At 36.2% G+C, this 15,725-nt stretch overlaps 1 protein-coding gene across 1 annotated transcript in view; it reads left to right on the top strand.

The window, feature by feature from the left end:
* The window catches only part of LOC117337310 (nuclear factor of activated T-cells 5-like), a 48,455-nt gene that overhangs the window by 20,551 nt on the left and 12,179 nt on the right, over positions 1-15,725 (top strand). The window contains exons 4-9 of the mRNA XM_033898221.1: positions 756-1,885; positions 2,357-2,591; positions 3,250-3,443; positions 3,872-4,044; positions 7,420-7,610; positions 9,166-9,289. Coding sequence (XP_033754112.1) covers positions 1,035-1,885; positions 2,357-2,591; positions 3,250-3,443; positions 3,872-4,044; positions 7,420-7,610; positions 9,166-9,289 — 1,768 coding nt within the window. The 5' untranslated portion in view covers positions 756-1,034. The remainder of the gene's footprint in view (positions 1-755; positions 1,886-2,356; positions 2,592-3,249; positions 3,444-3,871; positions 4,045-7,419; positions 7,611-9,165; positions 9,290-15,725) is intronic.

Genomic DNA, 15,725 nt, shown 5'->3' with positions numbered 1-15,725 from the left:
CAATATAATGTCCTCATTACATTGTACAGCCAAACTAGGTAAATCAACGTAAATTATAAATTTAATTGTGTTAAAATGTTCATTTAGATTTTAAGTTGACCAGGGTTATCTCCCTTTATTGGGGTGAATGATCAAGTATGACAGTTCTATTGTTATGCTTAATTAACATTGTACACACTGCTTGTCAATTAAAAAAAAAAAAAAAGTATAAAAATTAAAATAGTATATATATATAGATCTAATTAATACCAACGTAAAATAATTGATTAATTAATAATAACATCATCCTATATAGCTATTAATGATCTTATAACACCGAAAAAGTTACATATGCAAAATATAGAGGTTGAGTATAGTGGAAATTCCTTGAGATGAAATTGATTATTTCTTCTCTTTAAATTTAAAAGATTATAAAAGATTGATTATTTATTCTCTTTAAATTTAAAAGATTATATTAGAAGCTCAAACTTATGGAAGGTGATAAAAATTATGTTTGGTATATATATATGGTATAAAATGTGATTGTTTTTGCTACTAAGTAAAAAATCTATATGCAAAAGACCAAAATCATGTGTGCAGGTTTAAGTTACAATGTACACCATAACAACTATTTGTTTACATCAGATCGAAACATTTTGATTGACTTTGATTTTGTCTTAATTTTACTGGTTTGAATAATATACAGATTAACATATTATAAATCATTGCATTTGCCAATTATAAAAATTTGGTATATTTTTTATCTTGTTTCTTAGGTTCAAATTCAGATCAGGATACCATGAGAAATGGATTGTCAAACAATGGAATAATTCCTATGGATCTTCAGACTGTAAAGCTCGACCTGTTCCAACAATTATCCAACAATAACCCACAAACTGAGATTGAGTCAGTGTTTCAACCGTCGTCACCTGTCAATCCCTCTACAGACTTCATCCGAGCTCCAATCCACGTGTTCCCCAATTAGAGCAAATTCTAGTAGTGTTCATTCTGACTCCCCTGTTTCTCCATCTTTCCCACATTCATCGCCATCCAAGATGGAGGTGACTTTGACCACACCGGCGTGTCATTTACCAACCAGTATGGCTATGGAAATATCCCAACAACAGCAGAACGCTTCTTTGACTAGTATCCCTGTGTCTGTGCAAACCTACAATAGTCCTAGTAATGAAAAAGTTTTTAGCATTCAAAGTCCGTCGGAGAATTTCAGTGGCCCGAACGCCGTGCAAACGCCATTTAACGTTCATAATTCTGTGGATTCATTTAGTGTTGTGTCTGCTTCGGGAGAAAGCTATTGTACGGATAACGTAGAACATGTGAACCCGTTATTGTCCTTGTCGGATGTGCCTCAACAGGAGAAATCCTTTGGGTTTCCACATTCTGAAGTGCCCACGTTTGGAACTATGAGTAGTGATGAAATTAAAAAACAAACAGAACCTCGTTCAACCGGATCCGTGTTACATCAGTTGCTTACACAAACAAATCAACCGGATTATCTGGATTTAACAAACACCAGTAGTCCAGATACGATATCGAGTCCGGATTATCCCAACGTCGACTCCCCCTCATCCTTGTCATCACCGAACCCAGACCCAAACACACAGGCGACTTTGATTAATCAGACAAATCGAGTACGGATAGATTCTGATCATGAGCTGCCTTTGCATCCTTTCAAAGATATCTGGAATATTGGGGATGAGCCGGGGATGAAGATGGGTGCTGAGTCTGAAATATGTGTAGCTACAACAGACCAAAGTGATGCCACTAAGGTTTTTGATGCAGATGCTGCAAATCCAAAATTTGTGTTTCAAAAATTCGGAAAGCAAGAGGAAGATACGGATTTATTTAATGTTGCTAGTATAAAAAACGACAGTCCTACAATAATTCAGTAAGTATATATAACTCAGGATTATGTTAAAAGCTGATATAATTAATTTTGTTACATACAGGGGCCACAATATAGTTTGCTCAGTTTGAGCCTCGACGTCGACCTACGTAACCTCAGGTGAAGATCCGATATGTGTGGTTCGACACTCTCGACCTGTGTTGGTTTGTCTTTCTAGGGAAGCTGAGAAACGGACTGGCCATGGTATGGCTGTCATATACATGGTTGGGTCCTTAGGCATGCATATGCTAGATATTCACCCTTATTGCTCTTGATGAACAATTTCTTTATCAATTAAATACAACACGGAATTTTGGTGCAGTGTAATTTTATCTTGTTTTGTGATATCGATGTTGATTATATTTGTGCCGCGATCGAAACATCTTCTGATCTTGTGTTATTCTACCTGGAGGTCATAGTGTATCTAATTCACTGAAAACTTTTGTATGATCAATGTCTGTAAAATTTGTATAGGTCACCGGAGGATACAGACATGCCCCCACCTAAGGCTGTGGTTGTGACCCGATCACAGACACACAGCAAGCGAGTAAAGGAGCCAAGTCTAAACCAGAACTACCCAGTCAGGTCAAGTGGATACGAGCTTCAGATCCTACAACAGCCAGAGGAACAACACCGAGCCCGCTACCTTACCGAGGGCAGCAGGGGGGCGGTCAAGAACCGCTCTCAAGATAGCCACCCCATGGTCAAGGTACCTATTAATGATCATGATGTACTATATATATTCATAGCACCTATAATGAGTACCTTTTAATAGTAACATGAATCAACACGTATGATCACGCAAGGGAGGCCTTCCTTAAATGACCTTAGCTGTTAATAGGACGTTAAACAAAAGAAACCAAACCAAACCAAATCGTTATCTCAAAGCCAATGACCATGAAAAACTTTCAGATATCACAAGTATTCAAGGTAACCAAGTGTATTAGAGTTTTTACTCTAGTTTGAGTTGGCCAAGGTCTTCAAATTATCAAAGGTTGAGATAACAAAGTTTGACTGCATCTACATGTGTAATATATATACATTTAGATCGGGTTTGAAAAGTGAAATATAGCTTCTAGTTACTTGTCATGTTGAAATTATTTTGTTTCAAGTTTTAGGAATTTTCAAACCGAGGAAAATACTTTTGAAGAGAGAAGATAATGACTTTTGACTCTGTTCCATCAACATTTAATTGAGATGAGAGAGGTTGTGGGAAAGCTAATTAAGCCTGCTGGTTGATCATGATTCATTCAGAAAATGTTATCTGCTAATTACATTGATCTAAATGACTAATGCTTGAAACTTCCATCACCGAAATCATGATTATAAAGTAGATTTTACTTCAGTTTGTGATGTTTTACATTCAGCTGTATGGAACCACAGACTCGGCTGTGTTACAAGTGTTCATCGGGAATGATGCGGGTAAAGCTATCCGACCACATGGATTTTACCAGGCGTGTCGTGTGTGTGGGAAGAACTCAACGCCGGCACGAGAAAAAGAAATAGACGGGACTGCTGTGATAGAAATGGATCTCACTCCGGCGAACGATATGACCGCCATGTATGTATCAATCTCTTAGCTGTCAAGCTCTGTGCACAGGGTTGTAGACATTTAGTTTCAAACCAAGATGCTAATTCAATCATTTAATTTCCATTTTGATTGTTTTTTCCCCTTACACAAAGATGTGGTAGCAGGGTGTTTAGATTTTTGCTGTTGGTGTTCTCCTTTCAGGAGATATAATTAGAACCTAGATGGCAAAATTTTCTGAAATTTCACCTGGTAATACACTGTTATGTATGTAAATTTCCTTAGGTCAAGGTCACTGTTACTAAAAAGAACTGGGAATATAAGGTCAAAAATTTGTCATATTGGAGACCTTTACAGGAGGTTAAACTTTCGAAAAATTTCAGTCATGTGATTATTATACCCAAGTATCAAGTTTCTGTTTTAATAATTTGTATAATCAGAAAGCGTGCTTTAATTTCCAGGATCGACAATGTTGGAATACTGAAATTGAGGAATGCTGATGTTGAACAAAGAATAGGACTGACGAAAGCTAAGAAGAAGAGTACGAAAGCACGCATGATTTTCCGTGCAGTATTTAAAAAGGCAGACGGAAATTCACAGACTCTGCAGATTTCCTCCAGTACCATACTGTGTAGTAAGTATTATAGCCGGGATATGACCTCCTTTGAAAAACTTTTCATTTTTACGATAATGCATTTTTCAAAATGGCCGCCGACTTCTGATTGGTTGAGGCTTGTCCGGACAACCCCTACTAAAGTACTGGTCTGATTTCAACATAAATTGGCATGTATAATCAGTACAACATATAGTTGTTTTTACGATAATGCATTTTTCAAAATGGCTGCCGACTTCTGATTGGTTGAGGCTTGTCAGGACAACCCCTACTAAAGTACTGTTCCGATTTCAACAAAAATTGTCATGTATAATCAATACAACATGTAGTTGTTTTTTACGACCACAGGGGGTATAAGTTATCCCTTGGGATACAACTCTAGTTTTCATTGACATGTTGAATTTACCAACTTGTTACTAGTGCAGAATTAAACAGCAAAATTACACAGGAATATATGGCAGTTTACATTGATCATACTAACATCTGTTGAGCTGTATTACATTGTCATACATAATGACATTTATCACAATGTCATAGTTAATGACATTTACAACTAAGTAATTTATCATACCGACGAAGGCTTTTCTTCAGCATTAGCTACTCCAAGGTGATTATATATGTAATTTTATACAGGGACTTACCATTTATGTATAAATCCTGAAGGGCAAGTCGGCTTATGCCATATGATGTGTCTTCCATTGCCTGTCATCCGACCAGTGTCAACTTTTTCATTCCAGTACTTCTTATTAATAACACAGAGACCCAGAGACCTTATCTGGGGGGTTTCGATGGTCCTGCTTGTCCCAAAACTGAAAAATTGTTTATCCTGATTGTCACAAAAAACTTCTGTAAATAGTCAGGCAGTTTATAATCTAGTCTCATGATTTCTGTCACCTGTACAGGTCAGTTAAGCACTAAGCATTTCTCGTCTGCGCCAGAACTTCTGAACCGTTGAAGTTAGTAAATGCATCATCTAAATATGTCAATGTGTAGTATACACTGTAGTTGCATCACTATGACCTTGACCTCAAGGTCAAAGGTCAAATAAGTGTGAATTTTTCAATAATTTCTTGTCTGGGGTGAGTTCAGTGGGGCCAAAAAAAATTATGCCTAGTATTGGAGAAAGGGGAGACATAAAATTTTAATTATGTTTTTTACTCACAAAAACAATCTCTAGTTGTTTTCTTTATGTGTATTTAGTACTTAGTACATGTACATTTTGAGCAAAATAATTGTTTCCTGAGGGATGTGCTGGTGATATTAATTCTACCAGATGTTAAGTGGTGTTAAACGCAAGTGTTAAAGAGTTGTTATGTAACGGAGTATCACAACACATTATACAACATTTTCTTGGCAAAAATGTAGGTGAATGAATGGCTGCCCTCGAAGAGTGGGTAATTAATGCTGGCCAGGGTTTAAGTGTGATTCTGTGAGGAGCCAGACCTTCATGTATGAAGCTGTCTGTGTTCCAGACCTCACCAACACATCAACTGGATCAAAGAATGTTTACCATGTTGTGGGGAGGGAGGGGGGATAGGCTTTTTATAGACAGACCTGCTACTGTACAGACTGTTTAATGCCCTGTGTTGTGTCAGGCTTCTGCTATCAATAGGGAGCACCTGTAACACATACCCTGCCGTATATACTGTAATTAGCGTCAACAAGTATACTATACTGACTATATATATATATACATACTGTAATTAGCCTCAACAAGTATATTATACTGCCTTTACTGTAATTGGCCTCAACATGTATACCATACCATAAATACTGTAATTAGCCTCAACATGTATACCATACCGTATATACTGTAATTAGCCTCAACATGTATACCTACCGTATATACTGTAATTAGCCTCAACAATTATACTGTACCGTACATACTATAATTAGCCTCAACAAGTATACTTTACCGTAAATACTGTAATTAGCCTCAACAAGTATACTATACCGTACATACTGTAATTAGCCTCAACATGTATACCATACTGTATATATACTGTAATTAGCCTCAACAATTATACTGTACCGTACATACTGTAATTAGCCTCAACAAGTATACTTTACCGTAAATACTGTAATTAGCCTCAACCATACTGTATATACTGTAATTAGCCTCAACAAGTAAACCATACCGTAAATACTGTAATTAGCCTCAATAAGTATACTATACCGTAAATACTGTAATTAGTGTCAACAAGTAAACCATACCGTAAATACTGTAATTAGTCTCAACAAGGATACCATGTACACCGTATACACTGTAATTAGCCTCAGGTGATGCTGGTATTGACAATGTACTGACTGACCTCTTTAAATTCTTACAAATTCTAGAATCACCAGATATTTTGTAGCTTTTGTTCATAACATATCAAACGTAATATTTTTGGAAGTTAGCAGATGTACAGAATAAAAATATTAAGTACCGTTAGTTTTTGCATACTTTATCCAGCATGTTTTAAGAGGCAATTAGGGTCATTTGTTTATTTTTTGTCCTGTTGGAAAATCCATCATGAAATTGTTATTAGATATATATACTCCTTATTAACTATTCATGTCAGTATATTACCAAAAAACCAATGGTTTCCATGTGTTCTTAATTGATAATTGCAGGGCACACCAAGTGTGCAGCCAACACTGCACAGATCATGTCTGGTTATCAAAATTGGTCACACAAACGTACTTTAATTATTCAAGCGAAGCACTGAGGAAATCAGGGATTTGTCATCTCAATATATCTTGTTCTGATTGCTCAAATACTTTCTCTAATCTTAAATCAGCTAGAGTAGCCAATCAGCTACAATATAAACACAGGGATTATTTTGGGTTACCAAATGGACGGGTCATTTTCAAGAAAAATGCCTATCTGTAATATATTTTATGGGCCATCTATAGAAATTTAAAGGAGTTTTCTGAATCATGTGGGCCATTCATGATCAGATAAATTGTGGGCCAATGGCCCCATGGCCCCCTCCAAAATGATCCCTGTAAACACTTAACTTACTTTATGATCAAACATGTGTATTTCGTAGTTTGTGTAGATGCTACGTATACATATTCAAATTTGCCCTACATGGATAATCTCTGTTTGACTTACTGGATGCCTGTGGTCATAATCTCAATATATATATATATATATATAAATATATATATACCTGTTCCAATTTACAAACCAGTTGCATGCATTTTAACAGCAAATACATGTTTCTATATATGCATCTGGCACTGATTCTGATAAGTATAAATAAACTTTTGTCTGCAAATGGAAATATTTTGTGCACTAGTAGAAGCAAGCTGCTTCCTTTTATCTGTTTTGCTGTTTTGTTCCATATGTGACAGTATCTATTATTTACCATCAGTTACTGATGTAAAATTTTATCTGTCTTCCATCAGCTCAGCCAGTCGGTCAGCCAGAGATCTGCAAGATGAGTCATAATGAATGGTCAGTAGAAGGCAAAGATGAACTGTTTCTTATTGGAAAAAACTTCATCAAGGGTACGAGAGTTGTGTTCCGTGAAATGAAGGACGAAACGCAGGTTCTCTGGGAGAAGGAAGGAGAGATTGATAAGGACTACTTTCAGCCTGTGCGTATTATTTATGTACCATATAATGCTCTTAGTACATAGAAGGTGACATGTGACATCAGTTAGAAGAGGAGATAACTCCGTCCCTTAAATATTCCTACAGTTAATAAAGAAGATATTTCGGTCCCTTACCCATGTCATCAGTTTAAGGGGAGATAACTCGATCCCTTACCTATGTCATCAGTTTAAGAGGAGATAACTCGATCCCTTACCTATGCCATCAGTTAGTAGGGGAGATAACTCGGTCCCTTACCTATGTCATCATTAAGTAGGGGAGATAACTTAGTCTCTTACCAATTCCATCAGCTAGTAGGGGAGATAACTTGGTCTCTTACCAATTCCATCAGTCAGTAGGGGAGATAACTCGGTCCCTTACCTATGCCATCAGTCAGTAGGGGAGATAGCTCGGTCTCTTACTTATGCCATCAGTTGGTAGGGGAGATAACTTAGTCTCTAACTTATGCCATCAGTTAGTAGGGGAGATAACTCTGTCTCTAACCTATGCCATCAGTCAGTAGGGGAGATAACTCGGTCTCTTACTTATGCCATCAGTTGGTAGGGGAGATAACTCAGTCTCTAACTTATGCCATCAGTTGGTAGGGGAGATAACTCAGTCTCTAACTTATGTCATCAATTAGAAAGGGAGATAACTCAGTCTCTAACTTATGCCATCAGTTAGTAGGGGTGATGGCTTAGTCTCTAACTTATGTCATCAGTTAGTAGGGGTGATGACTTAGTCTCTAACTTATGTCATCAGTTAGTAGGGGAGATAACTTAGTCTCTAACTTATGTCATCAATTAGTAGGGGAGATAACTTAGTCTCTAACTTATGCCATCAGTTGGTAGGGGAGATAACTCAGTCTCTAACTTATGTCATCAATTAGAAGGGGAGATGACTTAGTCTCTAACTTATGCCATCAGTTAGTAGGGGAGATAACTTAGTCTCTAACTTATGGCATCAGTTAGTAGGGGAGATAACTTAGTCTCTAACTTATGCCATCAGTTAGTAGGGGAGATAACTTAGTCTCTAACTTATGCCATCAGTTAGTAGGGGAGATAACTCGGTCCCTAACCTATGCCATCAGTTAGTAGGGGAGATAACTCGGTCTCTTACTTATGTCATCAGTTAGTAGGGGAGATAACCCTGTCTCTAACTTATGCCATCAGTTAGTTGCTGTTTTTCCTCGGTGTAAGGGACATCACCCTGGCACACTTGCCTGTATATATGTTCCTAATCAATCCACATGGATATCAGGTTATCAACTCTTTAATACACTTGCTTTTAACTAAGTAGATCTTCATGGATTTATTATATAATAATTGTCTACACTGAATTCTTTGGATCATGCTTATTTTTGATAAATAATGCAAATAATAAAAATTGTATTAAAAGGGACAGGAGGCTCCTCTTGACAACTGGTATACAAATGCAGCATTAATGCATTCTTACGTATCAAACTGCATGCTTAATTGCCTGATAATACATAATATGTTTTTACTTGCAGTACTTTAATAATTCTTTCATTAATGGAACATCTTTTTTTTCAATAAACAGACACATTTGATATGTGCCATCCCGCCCTACAAGGACACGAGCGTGACCGAGCCAGTTCGGGTACAGATTGTAGTGCAAACCGCGGGCAAACAGAGTGATCCTCACAAGTTTGTTTATACTCCTGGTATGTTTTTGTCCTTTACAGCATTTCACTATGAATCTCTTCAGCCACCAACCAGTCTCAAAACTCCTTGATACTGTGAGGGGGTTAGGACCAGTAATTGTAATATGTGATAACTGATAATTTCTTGTTTCAAACAGAAGATTAATAGCTGTCGAACATTTCAACTGTGCTGTGTCTGTAATTCGAACAAAATATTCTGTAAAGATAATATTTGCAAAAACGAAACAAATATTTCAGTAAATGATATTTAATAGAGAGAATTCTCTATATTATTGGATTTTCCACCACAGCATATAATTATAGAAATGTGCTTCTGTTATTCCTATGTCTAAAAGTATTTAAAGAAATACAGCAATAACTTATAAGGAAAGTAAAGAAATATACAATACATGATTTTTATGATTTTTGCCATGTTTTCATGTTGGTATGTGCAAAATTAGTGGAGGGTTACTGCATATGGTTCGATCTACCTGTCTTGTGAGGATTTTGTGCCAGCAAGCTTTTTTTTTATTATTTTCAATGTGTGAGTTTATTTTTCTCAACATAAACCAAGGTATCGTGGAATATTAAACATGTCTTCCCAGCTTTCTTAATCAGTGCATGTTGTGTGAGGAAAAAAAACAACAAAAAACATTTCTTCATTGTTCAGCCATATGCAGCTTATGTAGAGTCAATCTGATATTGGGGATAAATGCTTCCCAAAATTTGTCAACCCGCTCGTGCCAACATGAAAGCGAGAATCCTTTTTTGTAAGGATATATTGATCATGTAGATATGAATTGTAGCCCTCACAGTATCCAGGAGGTTTATTGTTGACCGTCTGCCAGTAGGGGAGTGCACAGTTACATACTCCACACAATTACTTAGTTCGATGACGAAATTCTAGAAATTCTCTTCATATTGGAAGAGATGTGACTAAAAATAGACATCTGTTTCTAAGATGTGGCTTGATTTCCTGTTTGGTCGTTAGGTAGGCGGCGGCGGTTAACAGGATTGGTTTAATGTCTCAGATACCTCAAATTGCACATGGTCTGACGACTCTAGTATTGGCGATTTTTCAATTATTTTTCGGCAATTTTTAAATTATTTTTCGGTAAATTTTTCAACCGTATATAGATATTTTATCAAATTTGTTTGTTCAAAGAGAAATCGAATATATTTCCATTTGTCATGTATTTAATTTTCAAACTTTGGAATAAGAAATTGAATATTCACATTCACACATATGTTTCTGGTATATGAAAATACCAGATGAAAGATTTAAAAATTTTAAAGATAAGTATAATGACAATATATACCTTATTTTGGTTAAAAAAGTTGTAAGTTTGAGGTGTGTCTGACATTTCTCAGTAACTATTTGTTAAATTTTTTTTGGTTTTTCAAGGCATCCATGCTCAGGCACATATTGTGTTGGTATTACCATGTTGATAATCCTACTTAATTTCAGCGTTTTCCTGCCAATTTTTCGAAATAATTCAATAATACAAATTTAGCTTAAAGATGATTTAACATTTTACGATAACTTAAAAACTTGGAATTATACTGTTAAAATACATTGGTGACCATCTTAGTGTTGAAAAATAGATTCATTCTGGCTTCTAAAATGATAAAAAATGTACACTTAAAACTTTTATTACGTCACGGCAACAATTATATAATGGTGTCATGTCGAAAATTCAATTGTGTCGTGTCAACATCGCCTTGCATTGACGTAATGTGAATATTAGATACTTAAGAAGGTAAACAGGGTAAGAGAAAAAAAAAATCATTCACCCTCTTGGGAGTAAGACAAGGTTAACTGATCAACCCTCAGGGTAAGATATACTTAAGCTGCCAAACACTCAGCAAGTCTAGTGTTTTGCAACTTAAAAATCTCCCCCCTTAGGTTGAGATCTCACTGTCTTACCCCCAAGAGGGTGACAGATTAGTCCAGGATAAATAGAAAAATCTAAACAAAATCTGTAATATAAACTATTATTACCCTTGAAATCTGAACTTTAAATAAATATATTATATCAGAATTATAAGTGTTCGTAAATGGAATTCAGAATTTAAAGATAAACTTTTGAGACCTGTTATTTTATTTTTTATTAATTTATTTAAAATTTTACTATAGGTTTATTGGTAAAAAATGATTTTGACAGTTTAAAATGTATCTTGCTGTTAACATTAGACTATATATAGTTTAATTGTGTGTCAGTCTGGGTCAAAAGTCAATATATACTAGGGTTTGAATCTCTTGTAGTTTTCACCCCTTACTACAAGTGTCATATTTGTATAACAGTACATTTTGAAGTGGTACATATTGAAGTTTTTATACTCTGCTTCTGGACAGAGTTGTGGCCCTTAGTTACTTTATCTTCTTGTTTAACCGGTAGCTGTAAGCTGTAAATGTAACATTTGGGATGGCAGAGTGTTGAATTCGTGGATTCATACAGTTTGCAAATAAAAATTTGTTTCATTGCAAACAAAATTTGTTTCATACCCCAATGAAACTAAAAAAAAAATGACATCAATGCTTAAATAAAAGCTAAACTCTAACAATAAACAGTACCATGTATTCCTTAATATTAATGACATCAAAATTATGTAATGAAAATAAAAAAAAAAACCAAAAAAACCAAAAAAAAAAACCAGCAAAAGGAAAATCAAAAACAAAAAACAAAAAGGAAAAATTGGCAGGAAAAATGTTTTATGTGCATATGAACACGGATGCCGTCATAAACATTGAATTTGTCATGATTGGGCGGAGCTTGACATGTTTACTACGTATACGTCAAGTCCAGTTCAGGATGTGAATGACTGAGGTAAATAAAAACAGGCCATTTTTGTTCTTAATTCTTACACAATGCATACTGGCCTGGGCAGGCTGTCTGGAACTGAGAATTGGTAACATCAAATTCTATCCCTATAGAAGTGTACTCTGATAGTTGTAGACTCGGGTCTTAATTGTTTTTGTCATTTTAATTATTATTTGATAAAATCAAGATTCAATATATTAAGATCCTAAATTATTGTGATTTTAATATTGATATTGTATATATATGTAAATTCAGCATGAAATTTATGATTAAAATTCCTGTATTTTTATCAAATATTACAGCTGTCAAAAATTTATTTGAAGGACTGATGGTAGAAATCACCAGTGTAAACGGCTGGTTGAGCTGTTCAGGTGTCTATCAGAGTACAACGATGCAATTTCGGCCACAGAATTTGTTAGGATATGTAAATACACTGATTAGAAGGATATCAGTATTATAATTATGTCCTCCTCAGCGTAGGGACCGGCCTAATTATATAGGCCAACACTGTAAACCTTGCTTGTGGCTGGATGTTGTCACACCGTTACACTGTAACACACACCAGTAATATCGGTACAAATGAATCCAATCATTGTCTCATTTATCAACATATATATACATGTATATATCTAAACATTGCATCTGTAATGTCAGTAGCATTATATAGTGTATTCATCATGTGGGTTGGTAAGAATTTACGGGTTGGGCAAGGCAGAGACAATTTCTCATAGGCTGGCTTTTTGGTCGAGGTAAACTTCAGTTTGGAGACCTAGATTCGGATGCTTACCTGTTTTTGCACCCTAGTGTCTGTAGTGAAGATCTATATATCCGTGTATGCAGCAAACCCTCTATATTTGACTGAAGCCATTTTTTTGCTACCTGTCCATCGCCACAGATGAGATTGTTTATGCCTGCCCAACGGTCTCAGCCACAAGCAAGCCGATACTTCTAAAACGCCCTCCTACATGTTCAGGGAAACTGCACTACTGAGATACAGGACGACTTATAATAAAACAATAGCCCACACTAAAAACTCAGGTAAAATGCAGGTAGTTTTGAGCAGAGACTGCCGATGGGTAGACTTCTTGTCCCTGCCCCCAGCCAGACAGCTGTTGTCTGTGATAGGTAGGAATCCCACCGTCTCAGTGCGGAGTTTCCCTGAATCCATGTACACTAGCTAGTGAACCAGTTCCTCCGGTCTTGCTCAGGGTATGTCTTTCTCCTAAAACAAAGGGAAGATTTTGTAACAACATTTGAAGGGATCTTGGGTGGGAAATGTGCTAACATGTTGTGAATGTGATCTTCCCTTAGACATTCTTCTCCGGAAACAAGGCTGAATGAATTGTATGCAGTTGTCCTGTCAGTGACCTTGAACGACCTTTCTAGGTCATGACCTTGAGGGCATTTGTTGACTGTCTCCAGTCAGTCCAATTCAACAGGTTGTTTGCACATTTAGTTAACGGGTTATCATGACTGTGCCGGGGGCCTACCTAAGCTAGCAAGGGGATCATAGATCTAAAACAACTTTAAAGTATTGTGTAAGTCTCGCAGTAAAACCCGCTTAACTGGTTAGGAAAAAAAAAAAAAAAAAAAAATAGCTAGTGGGATATGGTTTACACTTATCAGGGCAAAAAATACTTAGCAGGGGGGATATGGTTTAAACTCCTGGGCAGATTATCAAGCTGGTGCAGTTTGAGCAGATCAAGAGGAAGAATGGTACGAAAACGTTTTCAATTTCAATGAAAAACTGTTTTCTGGATATGATATGCTATCAGTTCTCTGCTGATCGTGAAAATGTACAGATCTGTACTCTAAATATCGACTTTTGCAATTGCTTGTTGTCCATTGTCGTGCATCTTCCATTCATAAACATTTTATATTTTCGACTTCTTCTTGGAAACTCATGAACCAATTTCATTGAAATTTTATCAAAATTTCCATGGTCAAAGGTCAACGAAAGGTGTGAATTTTATGGTCTTCGTCCTCCCTAAGGGCCTGAGGGGCAGGCAAAAAGGGTCAAATTGACAAAAATCTAGCAGAACTCGGGTGATGCCCATGGACCTCTTGTTTAAGTGTATACTTTAAAGTTGGGAATAAATTGTTTAAGGGAGCTAACTTTTCCAAGGTTGGATAACTCTATACAAACCAATATCTAATGAATCCTTGTGTAAGGTAGGATTTATTAACAGTTTAAGTGGGTTTTACTGTATAAAGTAAGTATGAGCAGGAAGTCTATTCATTGAGAGGAAATCTGTACCTGTAACCACATAACTTATCCCTGTTTGCTACAATGAACTCACCTAACAGTTTAACTCCTGGCTTTAATACAACTTAAGGTTCCCTCCCCCGAGTGTGATACCTACATCCCTATCATCTACCGTCTTTCCCAGACTTAATGTAGATATATAACTTGTCCTAGTATCTCCTGTTGAGTACAACATCGAGTCTGACACGGGGGTGGGGGTTGGACTTGGAACTGATAACTATCATGTATTTGATAACATAATGTATGTATATTATGTGATAATGTTATGAAATGTTTTCACAATTTTTCTGTTGATTTGATTTGGTTTGTAAATTGTTTGATTTCATGATCATAAAAAGTACAGTTTCAATACACAAAATTCCACACAGACCATTACACATAATACAGGGAAGTGTTGTCTTTTCCACAGATACAGTTCAGATGGCTAATATTGGTGTTAATTACATCAACCTAATTAAGGCTTGATTATCATTTATTTTAAAACTCAGTTTTGTGTGAATGGGTCAATATAAAAATATTTTCTCAAAACTGAATTTTTTTTTTTACAGATTTAGTGATCTGACACACAAAGTAATAAAATTAAAATTGAAAAATGCATAAATGCATAAATGGATACGAGCAAAATGAGATCAGTGGTTGATATCAAAGACTCGGAGTTACCTCCCCTTCCACTCGATGATTGAATCATGAGAAACAATGAGTGTATTGAACACATCCTCTGATTTCCTGGTTATAGTTTACAGGAGAACAAGGGATACCGCTACTAAACGTATCTCCTTCTCGGGAGAGCTAACATACATCATCCACATCAGGGGACAAGTGTAAGGGGAGGTAACTTGTCCTAAAAAATCTCTGATCTTCTTTTGCTTGTTACTGTACGTGAACAGAATAATTTGTCAGACGATAATTAAAAGATTTTAAGAATTGGCAGGAAACAGAAATCTTGACATCTGTGTTTGTCTTGTGGGAAAGGCATAGCTTTTACGACATGCAGCTCCATGCAGAAAATGCTATACTTACTTGGTGTACATGTACCTGAGAAATACAAGAGCATGAATGGTACCCGATATTTAAGTGCTAATTATGTAAGTACTGCTTCAATGCTTCTGTCCAAATGTGTAATCATATGAGAGTCCAACTGGTCTTGTGTTTTGGCGCATGCAAATTAATTCAGTGTTGGTCCTGTACCCCGGAGTCGATGTTGTATAACGGGTCATCAAATAAATACATTGTTAGGCCAAGTGTCGGTCCTATACCCCGGAGATGATGTTATAAAACAGGTCATCAAATATGTTGTTAGGCCAAGTGTCGGTCCTTTACCCCGGAGATGATGTTATATAACGGGTCATCAAATATGTTGCTAGGGCCA

This window comes from Pecten maximus, chromosome 11, assembly GCF_902652985.1.
Source record: "Pecten maximus chromosome 11, xPecMax1.1, whole genome shotgun sequence".
NCBI lineage: Eukaryota > Metazoa > Mollusca > Bivalvia > Pectinida > Pectinidae > Pecten > Pecten maximus.
The sequence above is the reverse complement of the archived record's forward strand: the minus strand, read 5'-3'. Positions and strand labels throughout refer to the sequence as shown.